Source organism: Vombatus ursinus, unplaced genomic scaffold, assembly GCF_900497805.2.
Source record: "Vombatus ursinus unplaced genomic scaffold, bare-nosed wombat genome assembly UNPS02010788.1, whole genome shotgun sequence".
NCBI classification, from domain to species: Eukaryota; Metazoa; Chordata; class Mammalia; order Diprotodontia; family Vombatidae; genus Vombatus; species Vombatus ursinus.
The window spans coordinates 5,332,944-5,348,235 of NW_020950566.1; the positions used below are offsets into that span (position 1 = coordinate 5,332,944).

General features: G+C 35.7%; 1 protein-coding gene across 6 annotated transcripts in view; it reads right to left on the minus strand.

Moving 5' to 3' along the window:
• Positions 1-15,292, minus strand: part of CADPS2 (calcium dependent secretion activator 2) — a 700,135-nt gene that overhangs the window by 290,052 nt on the left and 394,791 nt on the right. For all 6 annotated transcript variants that reach the window (XM_027855139.1, XM_027855140.1, XM_027855138.1 and 3 more), the window contains one exon: positions 6,506-6,645. In XM_027855139.1, coding sequence (XP_027710940.1) covers positions 6,506-6,645 — 140 coding nt within the window. The remainder of the gene's footprint in view (positions 1-6,505; positions 6,646-15,292) is intronic.

Consider the following 15,292-nt stretch of genomic DNA (forward strand, 5'->3'; position numbering starts at 1 on the left):
TGAGACAATACTAATGCTTTGCCACTAGGCTATGCTAAAGGATAGCACATTCAATGGAATCTACTTCTTTCTGTCACAAACACAGAAGCAAACAAGCATAGACCAGAGAAAACTATAAAACGTTATGGAATAGGTTCATTTAATCACTTCCATCAGTAGGTAAAGGATCATAGCACATACTGTGACTCTTTTAAAATTATTTTTTCCATATACAGGTTACATAAGGCAATTGGTTTATATAGGCTATATTTGTCACTACATTTATTTTATTCAGATGAAACATATTTGCTTACCTATATTAGAACAGATTTTAATTTTCTAATATCATATAAACAATATTTGTACTGAGTACCTATAGGATACCTTTTTTAATTGCTTATTTGTTCTCCTCTTTGTATTTTTGCACTGGCTATCCCTGCCTCTCCCTCCCAGCTCACAATGCTCTGCCTCCTTACCTCAGTTTCCCTAGCTGCTTCTACAAATTCCACCTTCTATAGACGGCTTTTCCTAGTCTTCCCAACTATTGGTGATTTCTCATCTGAGATTACCTTCCACTGAGTATAGGTATATTGTATCTCATATATAGATTTTTACACATTGTCTCTCTCATTAGAACTTATATTTCTTGAGGGCAAAAGTCAGGCTTTTTGTTTTGTTTTGATTGTCAGTTGTTTTTTGTTGTTGCTGTTGTTGTTTTGTTTTGTTTTAGCCTTTCTTTGTATCCTCAGCACTTAGCAAGGTGCCTGGCATATAGTAAGTGTTTAACAGACGCTTATTGACCAACATGTTTTACATCAAATTAGTTTTACTTTTTTGCTTTAAAGGAACTAAAAAAAATTGAAAGCAACATTTGACAACTAAACTTTGCCTTTTATTATTGAAATGACACTTTCTCTACTAGGCTAAATTAATAATGCTGTTCCACATTTTTATGCAGCACTTCATATTTTAATGTGCTCTGCTTTCATTTATAATTGCTCTTCACAACTCTTAGAAGCATACTATGTTTATCTTCTTTGCTAAAATGCATTAAGTACAACCTGTTATTAAGAAAAATGGTAGAATAAATAAAGTGTGTGTGTGTGTGTGTGTGTATGTGTGTGTGTGTGTGTGTGTATACGCACATCCCCTTCTATCAGGACATTTACAGTCTAACTGGAATTACTCATTTGTAAATGAGGGTAATAACATCTACAAATGCTGCCTCAAGCAGTTCCAGGCATCACATGAAACAATGTAGATGAGTACTTCACAAATCTCAAAGTATTATATAAATGCCAGCTATTATAGTCATAGGGACAAATGCACAAAAGCATAAACAACAATGTATGAATAGTGACCAAATATTTACTGAATTATAACACAAGGTAACATATGCTAAATGTCAAAGGAAAGTTGCAAACCACAAAAGCAACCAAAAAATCAAGAGTGGAGAAATCACTGTGGAATTGGGTTATGAAGGGAGAAAGAAAGAAAAAAAGTTAGCCCAACATTACATAACATTTCAAAGACTAGTCCTTAATATGGGCTAGAACTAATGTACTTAATTTGCATTCTGCTATTTCACCCACTTAGAAACTCTGTAAGAAGGGTTTCCTATGTCTGAGATAAAAAATAATCTTTTTCCTTACAAGGCTTGTCTCTCTTTTCAATTATTCATAGCCATAAGTTAATTATTTATCACAGAATGAATTACTGACAGAACACAATTCGTACAGCCCAAAAGCAAAGTGCTATTAATCTACCATTCCTACTACATTATTACACTTCGGTTTGTAATAACAGGATTTACAAGAACAAAGTTAGTTGCCTTTAATTCTTTCACTAAATTAAGTCCAAAAAACCCAATTCTAAACACTTTTTTTTATTAAACTGACTCATTTATGAAGTGTTAAATCCTTATTGTTTTCTTCCCTTCCTCACTGCACTTACTGTCTCTCCCACTTTATAGTTGATGTATTTCTTTCAAAATAGCATGAAAAACCTATAATATCTTTATCTGATAAGTCATGATGGTGGGAATCTATTGTATCACCAAGGTATCACAGATTTAGAATTTCAAAGAACATTTGAAATAATCTAGCTCATTTTATAGATAAAGAAACTGAGGTTTAGTGAGATCAGATGATTTTCCCAAAGCCATGGAGGTAGTAAAATTAGTAGATTTGATACTTGATCCCAAGTTTTCTGACTTCTAAAGATTCTTAATTTAGGTAAAGGGACTAATATATTAATCTTGGTTCAACTATCTAGAAACTAGATTTTCAATGAGATATTTTCATCTTTGAAGTTTCTTTTTTAAGTTTTAATGATACTTTTCAGACATTATTTTTGACTGATGGATAGAACTCTTCTGGGAAATAGGAATTTAGTTACTACCGAATCTTAAATATATAATCTTTAAAATGTTCTCCCTTTATATTGTTTCACAATTATCTGTAGTTACTAGATACAACAAAACAAACCATTCTTATCCTACATTGCTAAGTCTCAAGGGATTTATTTCCCTAGTATTCAGAGCACAGTGCACAGACACAAGACATTGTAATGAAAAAAGAAAAAAATATCCGGACTGAGAATCAGGAAGAGACCTTGGTTATAATGTTGATAACTGTGTCACTGAATAATCCACGACATTTGCACAAATCTAACCTAAATAGAACTTTAGGTTATCATATTTAAATAGAAATTTATTGCTTAACAATCTGGTACTGCAACAAGGAGTCCTGAATGTTATCGTTATCACCACGAACACCATAAGATAATAGATCAATAATGACTCCCACTTATATAAAACTTTTGACAACCTTACCAATTTTAAAGATTAGGAAGCCAAGGCTCAAAGAATTTCATTGTCCATGGTCATGCAGCTAGCAAGCATCAGATCAGGATTTTCTTACTCCAGGACCATTGTTCTTTCCACTACCAGATTCTGCCTAAACAAACTTGAGCAAGAATTCCTTTACAAGGGCAGATACTGCAGTTGGTATTATTAGATCATAAAGCATTGTGGTTTGGGTATAGGGTCAGTTGCAGGATTTCTAGTATTGACACTATTCTAGCCTTACCACTTAGTCTTTAGCCAATGATTGGCAGTCTCAACTTGTCCATATCTTATACTATATCACTCCTTTCTTTCATAGCTGAATTCCTAGAAAAGGTTATCTACTGATGCGTCCACCTCCCTTTTTCTTACTTTTAACTTTGAAATCTGGCTTCAGACCTCATCACTTACCTAGCACTGCTATCTAAAAAGTTATTAATCATTTCCTAATTGCCTAATCTGTTGACCTCTTCTCAATCTTGATCCTTTCTGACCTCTCTGAATCAGTCGATATTACTAACCACCCCCCTCTCCTGGATAATCTCTCTTTTGTGAGTTTTTGTGAAATTATCGTCTCACTTCTTCTCCTACCTACCTGATTGCTCCTTCTCAGTCTCCTTTGCTATGAGTCATCACCTATGGCAGACCAGCTAACTAACCTGCAAACCTCTATCTTGGGCTCTTCTCTAAATTCTTGACTTCAACAGCTCTCATAAGCTTAATTACCATCTCTATGAAGATGACTCCAAGACATATGGTAGATTTCTAATGAAAGAACCCACTATTTCTTGAGACAACTCAATCCACTTTTGGACAGCTCTAAAAAGCTAGGAAATTTTCTCTTAAATCAATTATAGATTCACCTCTTTGCAGCTTGCAACCACCACTCCTAGTAGTCCTGCCCTCAGGCAGAATAATCCTAGTATCTCTTCCATGTGACAGCCTCTAGAACAGCTAAAGATATCTATCATGTCCTCAAGTCTTCTCTAACATCTTCTCTACACTAAACTTTTTCAGTTCCTTCAACCACATTCCATGCAGCATGATCTCAAGGATTTTTACTCTCCAGGTGACATTCCCTCTGAATGATCTCTAGCCTATCAACGTACTTCCCAGAGAGTGGCAATTAAATACAATACCCTAGATCTGTCCTCAACAGAACGAAGTACAGTGGTACTATATCACCTAGTCCTGGACACTATGCGTCTCTTCTTTTATTTTTTTTTGCGAGACAATGGGGTGAAGTGACTTGCCCAGGGTCACACAGCTAGTAAGTGTTAAGTGTCTGAGGGCAGATTTGAACTCAGGTCTTCCTGAATCCAGGGCAGGTGCTCTATCCACTGCACCATCTAGCTGCCACTATATGTGTCTCTTCGTAATGAAGGTTAAGACTAGCTGTGTAGGCTGCCTTATCAAACTGCTGACTCATGTTAAGCTTGAAGTCCACTAAAATGCTCAGGTCTTTAAAGACAGAATAATCAATCAAAAATCTTTTATTAAATAGCTACTATATGTCAGGCACTGGGCTAAGCACTGAGGATGGAAATACAAAGAAGAAAACAATTCCTACTCACAAGTTTATATTATGATGGGGAGATAATAAGACACATAAACATATATATGTGTGCATATATACATTTATAGCATAAATAATGAAAACATATACATTTATATTAAATATTTAAATTAGAGCATATAAATTTATATAAATACTACTATGCTATAAAAAATTATGAGATCAAAGATCTTAGAAAAACATGGATCGGAGGCAGCTAGATGGCACAGTGGATAGAGTACCGGCCCTGGAGTCAGGAGGACCTGAGTTCAAACCCAGCCTCAGATACATGATACTCACTAGCTGTGTGACCCTGGGCAAGTCACTTAACCCCAAGCGCCTCACCAAAAAAAAAAAAGAAAGAAAGAAAAACATGGATCAACTTGGGTGAAATAACAAAGAGCAAAATGAGCAGAACTAAGAGAACATTGTATACAGTAATAGCAATGTTGTTTTAAGAACAATTTTGAGAGAATAAGCCATTTTGACTATTATAAATACCCAAATTAACTACAAAGGATATATGAAGAAAGAAGCTATCTGCATCCAGAGAAAGAACTGACAAATAGAAATATGTATAGAATGATTTTACACATATATACATATTGGTAGCCATCTCTAGAATGGGAGGAGTGGAAAAAAGGAAAAAAAAAGAAATTTACATAACTTTATTATATTTAAAAGGAATAGCAAGGTGTACATAATAGATTTGCAGTTTCATATGTAATCATCTTTTTTATTATGCTATATTATGGAAATGCTTTTTCATTCCATAAATTAAAAATAAAATTAATAAAAAAGAGAAAAAATAAAGTAGTTAAATAAGTAGTTAGGAAGGTAGGGTGTTAGTAGCTGGGGACAGAGGGAGAAGATTGGGTAAAGCTTCAAGCAGAAACTTATACTGGATCTGGTAAGGAGAGAGTATACGCCAAGCTTATGGCATGGCATGTCATGTGTAAGGAATAAAAAGAAGGTCATTTTGCCTAGATTATAGAAGACAGAAAGGGGAATAATGTTCAATGAGATTAGAAAGATATGTTGGAGCTAGGCTGTATAAAGCCTGAAAAACTAAAGAGAGGATTTTATCTTTTTCTCTGGAGGCAGCAGAAAGCCTCTGGAGTTGAATAAGTAGTATAGTAACATGGTCAGATCTATACTTAGGGCATATTAATTTAGCAACACCGTGTAAGATGGCAGGGAGACTATTTAGAGGGCTTCCATAATAATCCAGGCAAGAAGTCAAGAAAACCTGAACCAATGTGGTAATTATGTGGGTGGAAAAAGGGGGTTTGAGAGATGTCATGTAGGTAGAAATGACAAGATCTGGCAATTTATTGTACATGTGGGGTAAAAGAGAGTGAGGAGTTGAGGATAATGCAAAGGTTAGAGACTTCAGAGACTAGAAGGATGGTACTGCCTTCCACAGAAGTTTGGAACATAAATTAATTGATAGTTTGTTCTTTAAAGATACTAAATAAACACGAAAAGATTAAATGACGTTCAACATATTTTGTTTAGGAAGATATGAACATCTTTAATCATCTTGTGATAATTTTCAAAAACTATTAAAAGTCTCTTTGGAGACACTGAAATTAAATTTTATTTATCCAGAAGACAGATAAAGAAGACAAGTCTAGAAAATATCTCACCTCTTCATCTGTGTCCCCTAACACATACAAATGATGTATTATTGTCTTGGTAGAGCATTACTTAAAGTGCCAACTATGTAACTTTTATTAATTAATTTGTGTTTCTGTAAACTTGTTTTCATAGATATATACAAGAACATGAATAATTTGTCATATCAATCTACTGGGTTTTGGAGTGTGGACCAAATTAAATTCCAGGAATCTTGAAGAAAAATATTTTACTCAGATATAAAGCTGAAACCCCTGGAAAACCTACTACTATCTAGAAAAGAAACTAGCTCTTGCCTTGAAGTAAAAAAGGATGAAAGAATCTATGTACTTCACATGTGTAGGAGATGACACCTTGGTAATCAGGCTTGTTCTGCCATACATTTCCATAATTAAGCATAATTAACATTTAAAAATAAATTAAATAACTGTTCAAAACTAACCTTATTAAAATACTGATGCTACCAACCCTCTCAAGTCAACACTCACCCACTATGCTTCATATGTGGTGGTTTATCCATTCTCACGGCCAATTTGATTTTCAGATCAGAATCCTGGCTATTTTTTGGAACTACCATCCTGTGCAATTCAGCTGTCTTTGAGCTGTTGGAAGTTGGATACAAAATTACCTGTAAGAAACAAAATGGAAAACTTTTCAGTGTATTTACACAGAAATCCTTCTTTCTGGCACCAAGATCTTTCTTACATATTTCCCAGTTTGAAAAAAAAGAGTCCTCAAGGCCCAAATATGCCTAAGGTACTATTTGATTTCCTCCTTTCACAGAAGATAAGGATTCAGATGCATACTTATTTGTTTTCTTACAAATGTTCATTTTCATATTATCACATAACATAGTTTCCTCTTATGTCACATCATAGGGAATTAAAAACACAATGGGACTCAGCTGAAATGATAGCAGAAAAATGCTCCGTACAAGGAAATGTACACTTTGGATTTCAGTACTGTACTTTATAGGGAAGAGGATTTTAGAAATTGTATTCTTTGAAACTAAATATATTGCTCTATAAAAGGAAAACTAATCTCAGGCAGCACAAACCATACTCATTTTAATATTTTCATTATAAAATAGATGTACTAATGGAAATCAATTAGAAGTGGAAAAGACATGGTCAGAGTAGATTTTCTGCTTGTATGAATGAAGGGCTCAATGAAGGACTGATTCTGAATAGATTTTTTTTTTAACAAACTAGGAATATGTAGTCATAGCTCGAATAAAGTATTTTTGATCAATTTGTGAAAAAAATAGAAAAAAATTTACTTAACATAGCAACATGATGGCAAAACAACTGGTATTTTATCCAAAAAGTTAGTCTGTTTATTGGTGTTTCACAGATAAAAACAACAGGTCCTTCCTGCCCCAACCCTCCCCACTTTCGAACCAGTTATATGATTTAGACATAGTCCAGATTTAGTGATGGCATCCTTGGAATACTCTCTTTCTTTCACCGACCTTTTTTCTTTCTTTCAGGAGACAGTTTAAATCACATCTTCTGCAAGAGGCTCCTTCTGGTCTGCTAGTCACTTTCCTCTGAGATTAACTTTCATCTACTTTGAATATACCGATTATTTACAAAGTTGTTTGCATTTTTTGTCTCCCCCAATAGAATTCTTCAGGGCAGGGACTGTATATTTGTCTTTCCATCTTAGCACGTAGCCCAGTGCCAGGCACATGGTAAGCATTTACTAATTGTGTGATGACAGTTGTTGACAGTCTAAGTATTAATGGAAATATAAAATGGGATGCAGGCAAGGCTGTACAGCAGATGGGAGGTTGGGAGACTGGAGTTGGGAAGACCCAGATTTTAAATCCTTCCTCTGGCAGATAGTGACTGCAGAGACAGTGAGTCAGCCCAGTGGGTGTTCTGCTCAGATACTTCCTAGCTGTGTGCCTCTGGGCAGGTCATTTAAACTATCAGCCTCAGTTTCCTCATAGCTAAAATGGGGATTATAATAGTATCTACCTCGCAGGGCTGTTGTGAGGATTATGAGATAACCTATGTAAGAAAATACTCTGTAAACCTTAAGATGCTATACCAATGCTAGTTTTCATTATTGTTATTATTACTGTATGATCATGGACAAGCCACTTAACTACTGAATGCCAAAGGGGACCATATAAGAATCACAGAATTTCAGAGCTGGAAAGGACTTAGATGCCAACTAGAACAACCTCTAATCTCCTAAATCTACTAATCTACTAAAATACATATCCCCAATTCTAGATGTGGTCATCTAGAATCTACATGAAGTTCTTAAGTGAGGTGAACCCCCCTACCTCCCAAAGTGGCCCATTCTACTTTGGGATATCTCTAATGGCTAGGAAGATTTTCCAGACATGCATCTTTTTTTTTTTCTTTTTTTATGAGGCAATTGGGGTTAAGTGACTTGCCCAGGGTCACACAGTTAGTAAGTGTTATGTGTCTGAGGCTGGATCCGAACTCAGGTCCTTTTCACTCCAGGGCCAGTGCTCTATCCACTGCACCACCTAGCTGCCCTGACATGCATCCTAAATAGGCTTCTTTACAACTTTTGCCCATTTCTCCTAGTTCTACCCTCTATGTTCAAGCAGAACAAGGCTCCTCCTTCTTCCATACGACAGCTCTTCAATTCCTAAACATAGACTGGATTCATAATCAGTTTTCCAAAATCATTCAGTGAAACAGAGCTCTTCTTGGCCTACAAAAACTGTACCAATTCCATCTATGTTTACTAATGTAACTATGAAGAACATATAAAAAGCAAGGTGGCCTAGAGGACAGAGAGCTGGCTTCAGAGTCAGGAAGATCTGGGTTCATGTTCTGCCTCTGGAATATATTGATTCCGTGACTCTGGGCAGGTCATTTCATGTCTCGGGGTACATGGAAGCTTTCAGATTTTAAGAAGTGGAGCAGGTGATGATGTTTCTCACTTGGAGTTCCTTTCATTAAAGAAATCAAAGATTCAATTTTAAAAAAAGGAAATATACAAAGAAAGGTTCTAACAAAGAAACAGTTTTATTCCTCTTTAGGAAAAAAAATAAAAGAACAAAACATCAGATCCATCAAGTTAGCCTCTATTTTTTTTTGATGATGATATGAATATTTTATTGTATACACATAGAGAGATAGAGAGGGAGATACAGTATTTATAAATGGAAGTAACATTCTTTAAAATTCATAGAAGGAAAAACTATTTGAACAATATAGTAATAGGATATATAAAGACATCTTTCAGTTATATACCATTTCATACTTTTCAAAGTACTCACATATAAATTATTTCCATATTTCCATATTAAATAAAATATTTCCATATTAGTCACAGTTGGGAAAGAAGAAACAGATCAAAAGGAAAAAAAATCCTTAATTTCCTTTAAGCCTCAGTTCTCAAAGCTTTTACTCATTCCTCTAGTTGTAAGTCCTATGTGTCATTTGCTTCAGTAGAATGCAAACTCCTTGAAGGTAGGGACTTTTTTTTCCCTTCAATTTCTAATTGTCTAGCAAAGTAGGCACTTAAATGTTTGTTGAAAAGAAATAAGGCCATGGGAATCAATAGTGAGTTTATCCAGAATTTTGGAGCTGTGATTTTAAATAGGAATGTCAGCTCTTCTGGTCAAATATTGTTGTTGTTTGTCCTTCATTCTTAAGGAGGACCAATGACATCAGGAAAGTGATGTTTTGACTTGCAAGTGAATTGGATTTACATGAAGCAGGGCTGTGCAAAGTCACCAGCCTCACTCTCTCCTCCAGAGCCATCTGGCTTTAGCGGTAAGACATAGATCAGGATGACTTGAGATGGCCCCAGATGCAATGGGAGACCTAGGCCTTTTCAAGCTAAGATCTTTCCCAGGTCTCAGTCTGACTGAGGCAAGGCCCATTCAATGACTAAGGTTAGGTAAGAAATAAGGCAAAGAATGGCCTCTTTTACCTAATAAAACTATCTGGGAGGGGAAGACCCTCAAGGGTTTCTGGCAAGAACTGAAACAATTGCTATTTACACTCATTCTAATCTATCAAAACTCAAATAATGACCAAAAGAGGCTTGAGCTAGGACTTATTATTGGCCAATCAGTGACAGCCAGAGTGATTTGGTTTTAAGGCATAATCAAGTAGCTCCATTTGAATCTGATTGTATCTGGGGATATAAGGAAGATCAGGTACTTATGGGGTAAGTAGGCAGGCTTTTTGACAGGGCCCAAACCCTATAAATACTTAATTCTGAGCTAATTTTATCTTTTGGGCCCTATTTTCTTCTCTCTAGTAAGCCCCTGGGATTGGCTTGCCTGTTTCATTTCATACTACTCCGCCACCTAGGTCTCTTTCCACCCAGGTACCAGGAAGGAAAGGACGTATATTGCTACCTCTCCCTATCCTATCATTGCTGAAATAAGCACACACTCTTCTTTTGGTGTTCTAAGGAATTTTACCATTAGTACATAACAGGAAAAGCAAATGGCACAATGGCACAAAGTTGCCAGAATTCTTAAAACATTTAATAGATTAATAGGCAACCATGGGAAATGAACAGAACTAGGTTTGATTTTTTTCTTTTTTTAATCTCTTGGACTTTTTCACCAACTCATATTTCCCGTTTTTTGCCTTAGGGATCAATCCTCTTAGACGGATCAAAAGGACAATCAAAAAAGAATCTTACTGGGCAAAGCCTGGCACGCATCTAGCTGGTTATAAAACTCACTCATTACTTGTTGCTATCATTTGCCTCAACTCTATCAAGCCTGATGCGAAATGAAACTACTTTGGCTTCCCACCTAAGGAAGATTGGGGTTGATAATGCTGCAAGATCTGCTGGAATTCTCATTTTCTATCAGAACCCGCATATGAACTTTCTTTACAGATGGAGGTAACTAAGTCATCTCCTCTGTCTCTGGGCTCAATTCTATTTCTGCGCCATAGGTGTCTCAAAATTCTTGTATCCTTTTTTGTTTCCTGGCTCTCTACATGTCCTAAATGTGCTTCCTTTGTCCTTCACACTTACTCTCCTTCACCCTTGCTGAGATGACTGCAATCTGTCCAAATGCAAAACACCTTCCAATAGCCATCGTCATCCTACCTCTTCTTCTTTCAAAGCATATGTCCCTCAATGAACCTTCCTGCTTCTGTTCTGAGAGTGATAGAGCAGAACTAACTCACATATGTTGAGTTCAATGGATCTATTGTTGACGTTTACAAAGTGCTTTAAAACATGATCTCATTTGATCCATACAACAACCTTTTGGGGGAGAGAAGAGGAAAATGAACATAGAAGCATAGATTTCAAGTTAGAAAGGACTTTAGAAGTCATTCAGTTCAATATCTTCATTTTATAAACACGCAAAATGAGATTTAAAGAGACTTGAGAATTTGCCCACGGTCACACAGCTAGCAGGATGTGACCCATGTCTTCCTGACTTCAACTCCAGAATTCCTTCTACTACACTCGTCTATGATCACATAAATGTTTGAGGTGGGATTTAAACAAAGATCTTCCTGACTCCAAGTCCAAAGCCCCATCCATTACGTTAAATTGCTTTTTCTTACTCAAGTTACTAGTTCCACTATATTCCCCAAGTTCTCTTTGAGTATTGACCCCTCAATAGCCCCTAGGCAACAAATTCCTAGAATCCTAACACCACAGTTTTATAAGAAAAAACACTCTGAACATGCAATAATAAAGTTAGATTAGATGACCTGTAAGAGCCTTTCTACAATTCTTAATCTATACTTTTTGATCTTAAACAATTTCTACCAACAATAAAAAGAAGGTTATTGTCTCACAGAAGTCTACCTTTTTCTATAACATCATTAGCGCTCTAAGTTTGGAAAATAGGAAGGATAGGAACAGGAATGAAATTCCAGTCTGTATGTTATTAAAGCAATTGAAATGGTGACACTGGGGAACCAGAGGGCAACTAGGTGAAGGCAGGGGACAAGGTCCAGCCCCAGGGAGTTAGTCTTTCCACTGCAACCTTAAGCAGCATGCCAGATCCCTTCCTTTGCAGTCTGGTCATGTGAGGGCCTGGGCAAAACCACCGTAAACCTGCCAAGATTAGGATCACGAATACATAGGTATTTGTTTGGTAAGTATGCAAATAAGGTAGGAGGAGGAAAAGAGTTGGAGTTAGGGAAAATCCAGAAACAATCTTCCACAGTTATACCCCTGGCTTAAAAGGTCAAAAATAGGAAGTGCCTATAGCCAGTGTTTTAGACTGTCCTTTAACAGTATTTAATAGAGATAAGAGACACTTCAAGGAAGGATTGTGATGGCAGCCAACTATATTTCAAAAGAATGAATTTCTTCTTGTTGATGAAAGTAGTGTGTTTAATGTTTATCCTTCTAATAATTAAAATACTTTAAGACTCTCAAGCTTTATCAAGGATCCTTCGACAGTCAATCGTATTTCATTTGACTTTAATTATACACACACACTAATTACATTCTTAAATTTAACAAACTATTATGCTCCTTTTCTTCCAAGGAAAGTAATTATTTCTCCTAATCTTCATATACATATTATTACTTTTGTGGGCAACATGAAAAAAATGTACTGCTATTTTCATTCTCCATATTTTAAACAACTTATCAGTTAACATGGTACTCAACAAAAATTATTTGTGAATATATTTTTTATCCTTCCTTTAAAACCAATGTTATTTTCTTTATAAATACAATAGACACCACTTGTCATCTTCACTAAATTGTAAATCAACACATTGAGCTGTTTTTCCCCCAGTTTTGCTAAAATTTTTAACATCCCAAGAGATGAAATAATGCTTTTAAAGAATAATGATTACAATTTTGTGTACACATGTTACAGGAAGAAGCCTTTAAAGAATATATACATACATGCATACATATACATACATATGTATATGTAAAAATTTCCTTTTAAAAATACAATACCAGTTGCCAGATAGGTGATGCAGTGGATATAAATGCTAAGCCTGCAGTCAGGAAGACTCCTCTTTCTGAGTTCAAATCTGGCCTCAGACTGACATTTACTAGCTGTGTGATCCTGGACAAGTCAACCCTGTTTGCCTCAGTTTCCTCATCTGTAAAATGAGCTAGAGAAGCAAACCACTTCAGTATCTTTGCCAAGAAAACTCCAAATGGGGTCACAAAGAGTCAGAAGTGACTGAAAAATGACTGAACGATGACTTTTTTTTTTTTTTTACCACCGAAAGCCTCAAAGAACATCCATTAAGTTACAGTGGGATTGTGACCTGCTTTGGTGCAGGAGGTACTCACACTAAGGGAATTTCAGATCCTTAAAGTACTGAAATGTGAAATGAAGCAAAATAGACTGATTATTTTCTCCAATAACATGATGCCTTTATAGAGACTACTTTATTTTCTTTATATTACAGCTCCTTGCCTTTTTGGTTTCTTTCTATGGGTATATTAAAATAACATAGTATTTTCACATAGCAAAAGTTTCCATAAAGTCTTGCACACAATAGAGGCTCTCTGCATAATATATTTGTTTGTAAGGATATAGGCATATATTCATATATACAAAATACATACATATTTGTACGTGTGGACATAATTATCTATTTACATATCTCTATGATTTCACTGTTATAGGGAAGTCTGGGTGAGAAAGCATTCCTTATCCATGTACTTCTTCAACTATTCTGCAACTAGGTCTTAGCAAATGGCTTGGGGTATTAAGAGACCAACTTACTTGCTCATGTTCACAGGAAAATCACTATGTGTTAGAGGATTAATTTGAACCCAGATCTTCCTGACTTTGAAGCCAATCTATCCACTATACCACACGAGTTCTCATTCAAATATTCGATTTATAATAGCATATAAGAGTATAATTATTTCAAGGAACAAACATATATTGGGATAACTAAGCTTCATATTTCAGGCACAATTATGGGGAAACAAGTCTTTAAATGTAGCATTTTACTTTTCTTCTATTTTTTGCCATTGGCACCTTTAATTTTTTTTTCTTGAAATAAGTTCTATAAGAGCTGGCAGGCAGACTAACATTAGCATGAATATTTCTGCTGCTCTTAACTCTGAGAAGCAGGATGTACATTTGGAATGAATTTATCTGAACGCCCCCACAAGCCTGAGTCTGGTCCTAGGATTTTCTTTACTAAAAGTATTACACATTCCTTAAATAGGCAACAGGCTTAGCATTTTTAAGGGGTTTCACAGTGAAATTTTGTCATTTCTTAGGGCTTTATTACAGCAGCAAGTGGAGGTGAATATTGCGGTAACTCTGAAATTATAAGGCAGATTTTCAAAAGAATGGTGACAATTCAAGTGTCTGTTGAAGTTCCAAAACCTGAAAAATAAAGAAACTAAAGTGCTTTAGCTTTATGCCTTCCATTGGAAGGCACTGCAAAGCAGGTGATTTCTGGTAGAGGATTTCATGGAACCAAAAAGTTTAGTTAGTGCTATCAAAAGGATGAGAAGGAATAATAGGGTGCCAAGCATGCCCATCTTTGAGAGCACTTCATTTTACCTCTGAATAATCCCATAACATTGAGGAAAGTACTTTGCTTCATTCTAAAAGTCAGTGACAATAATAGTTAAGGGGTTCCAGGGACAGTTACTACACTGGGAAATTCAAAGGCAATTTTTATTGAAACTACTCTGGGGTTCCTTTTCCCCTCCTATTCCCTTCAAAAAAATCTAGTGAAACAGTTCCAAGGCCAGAACAATAAAAATATACATAGTTTTAGTTAAAAACATTCTGGCTATTTGTAAAAAGTAAATGAAGCAAATTGGAAAGCTTTCTTAAGCACTTTTCTGTGTTTGAATATTCTAAAAGGAAATTGGAGTAAAATTTAGAGGCTGTCTGCTAGTATTCTGAGATCATAAGAGTCTGTCCAGAATTGGAAGAGCCCTCAGAGGTCAGCTAATTCAATCCTCTAATTTTTCAGATGAAGAAACAGAGGTGCATGGAAGTTAAGAGACTTTCCCAAGGTCAAAATTGTAGTTTGCATCAGAGGCCAATGATTAGACCCAATCAGATTTTGTTTGTTTTGTTTAAAGAGGAAAAGTGGCAGCTTTGTTGTAGGTGTTGGCAACCAGAGCAATTTTATCAGTTTAGAGAAATTGTGGAAATAATTTAATAAACATATGAATAACAAAAACACTAAAGTCCATGAAGTTGGATAGATCAGTTATCCTTCTATAACTTGTAGGACGAGACAGTTAATTGAGGAATTGAGAGTTTAACTAACTTGTCCACGGTCCCCGCCAGCTATCCATGGTGAATGAAGTTCTTTATAAGGCCAAATACAGTTCTAATG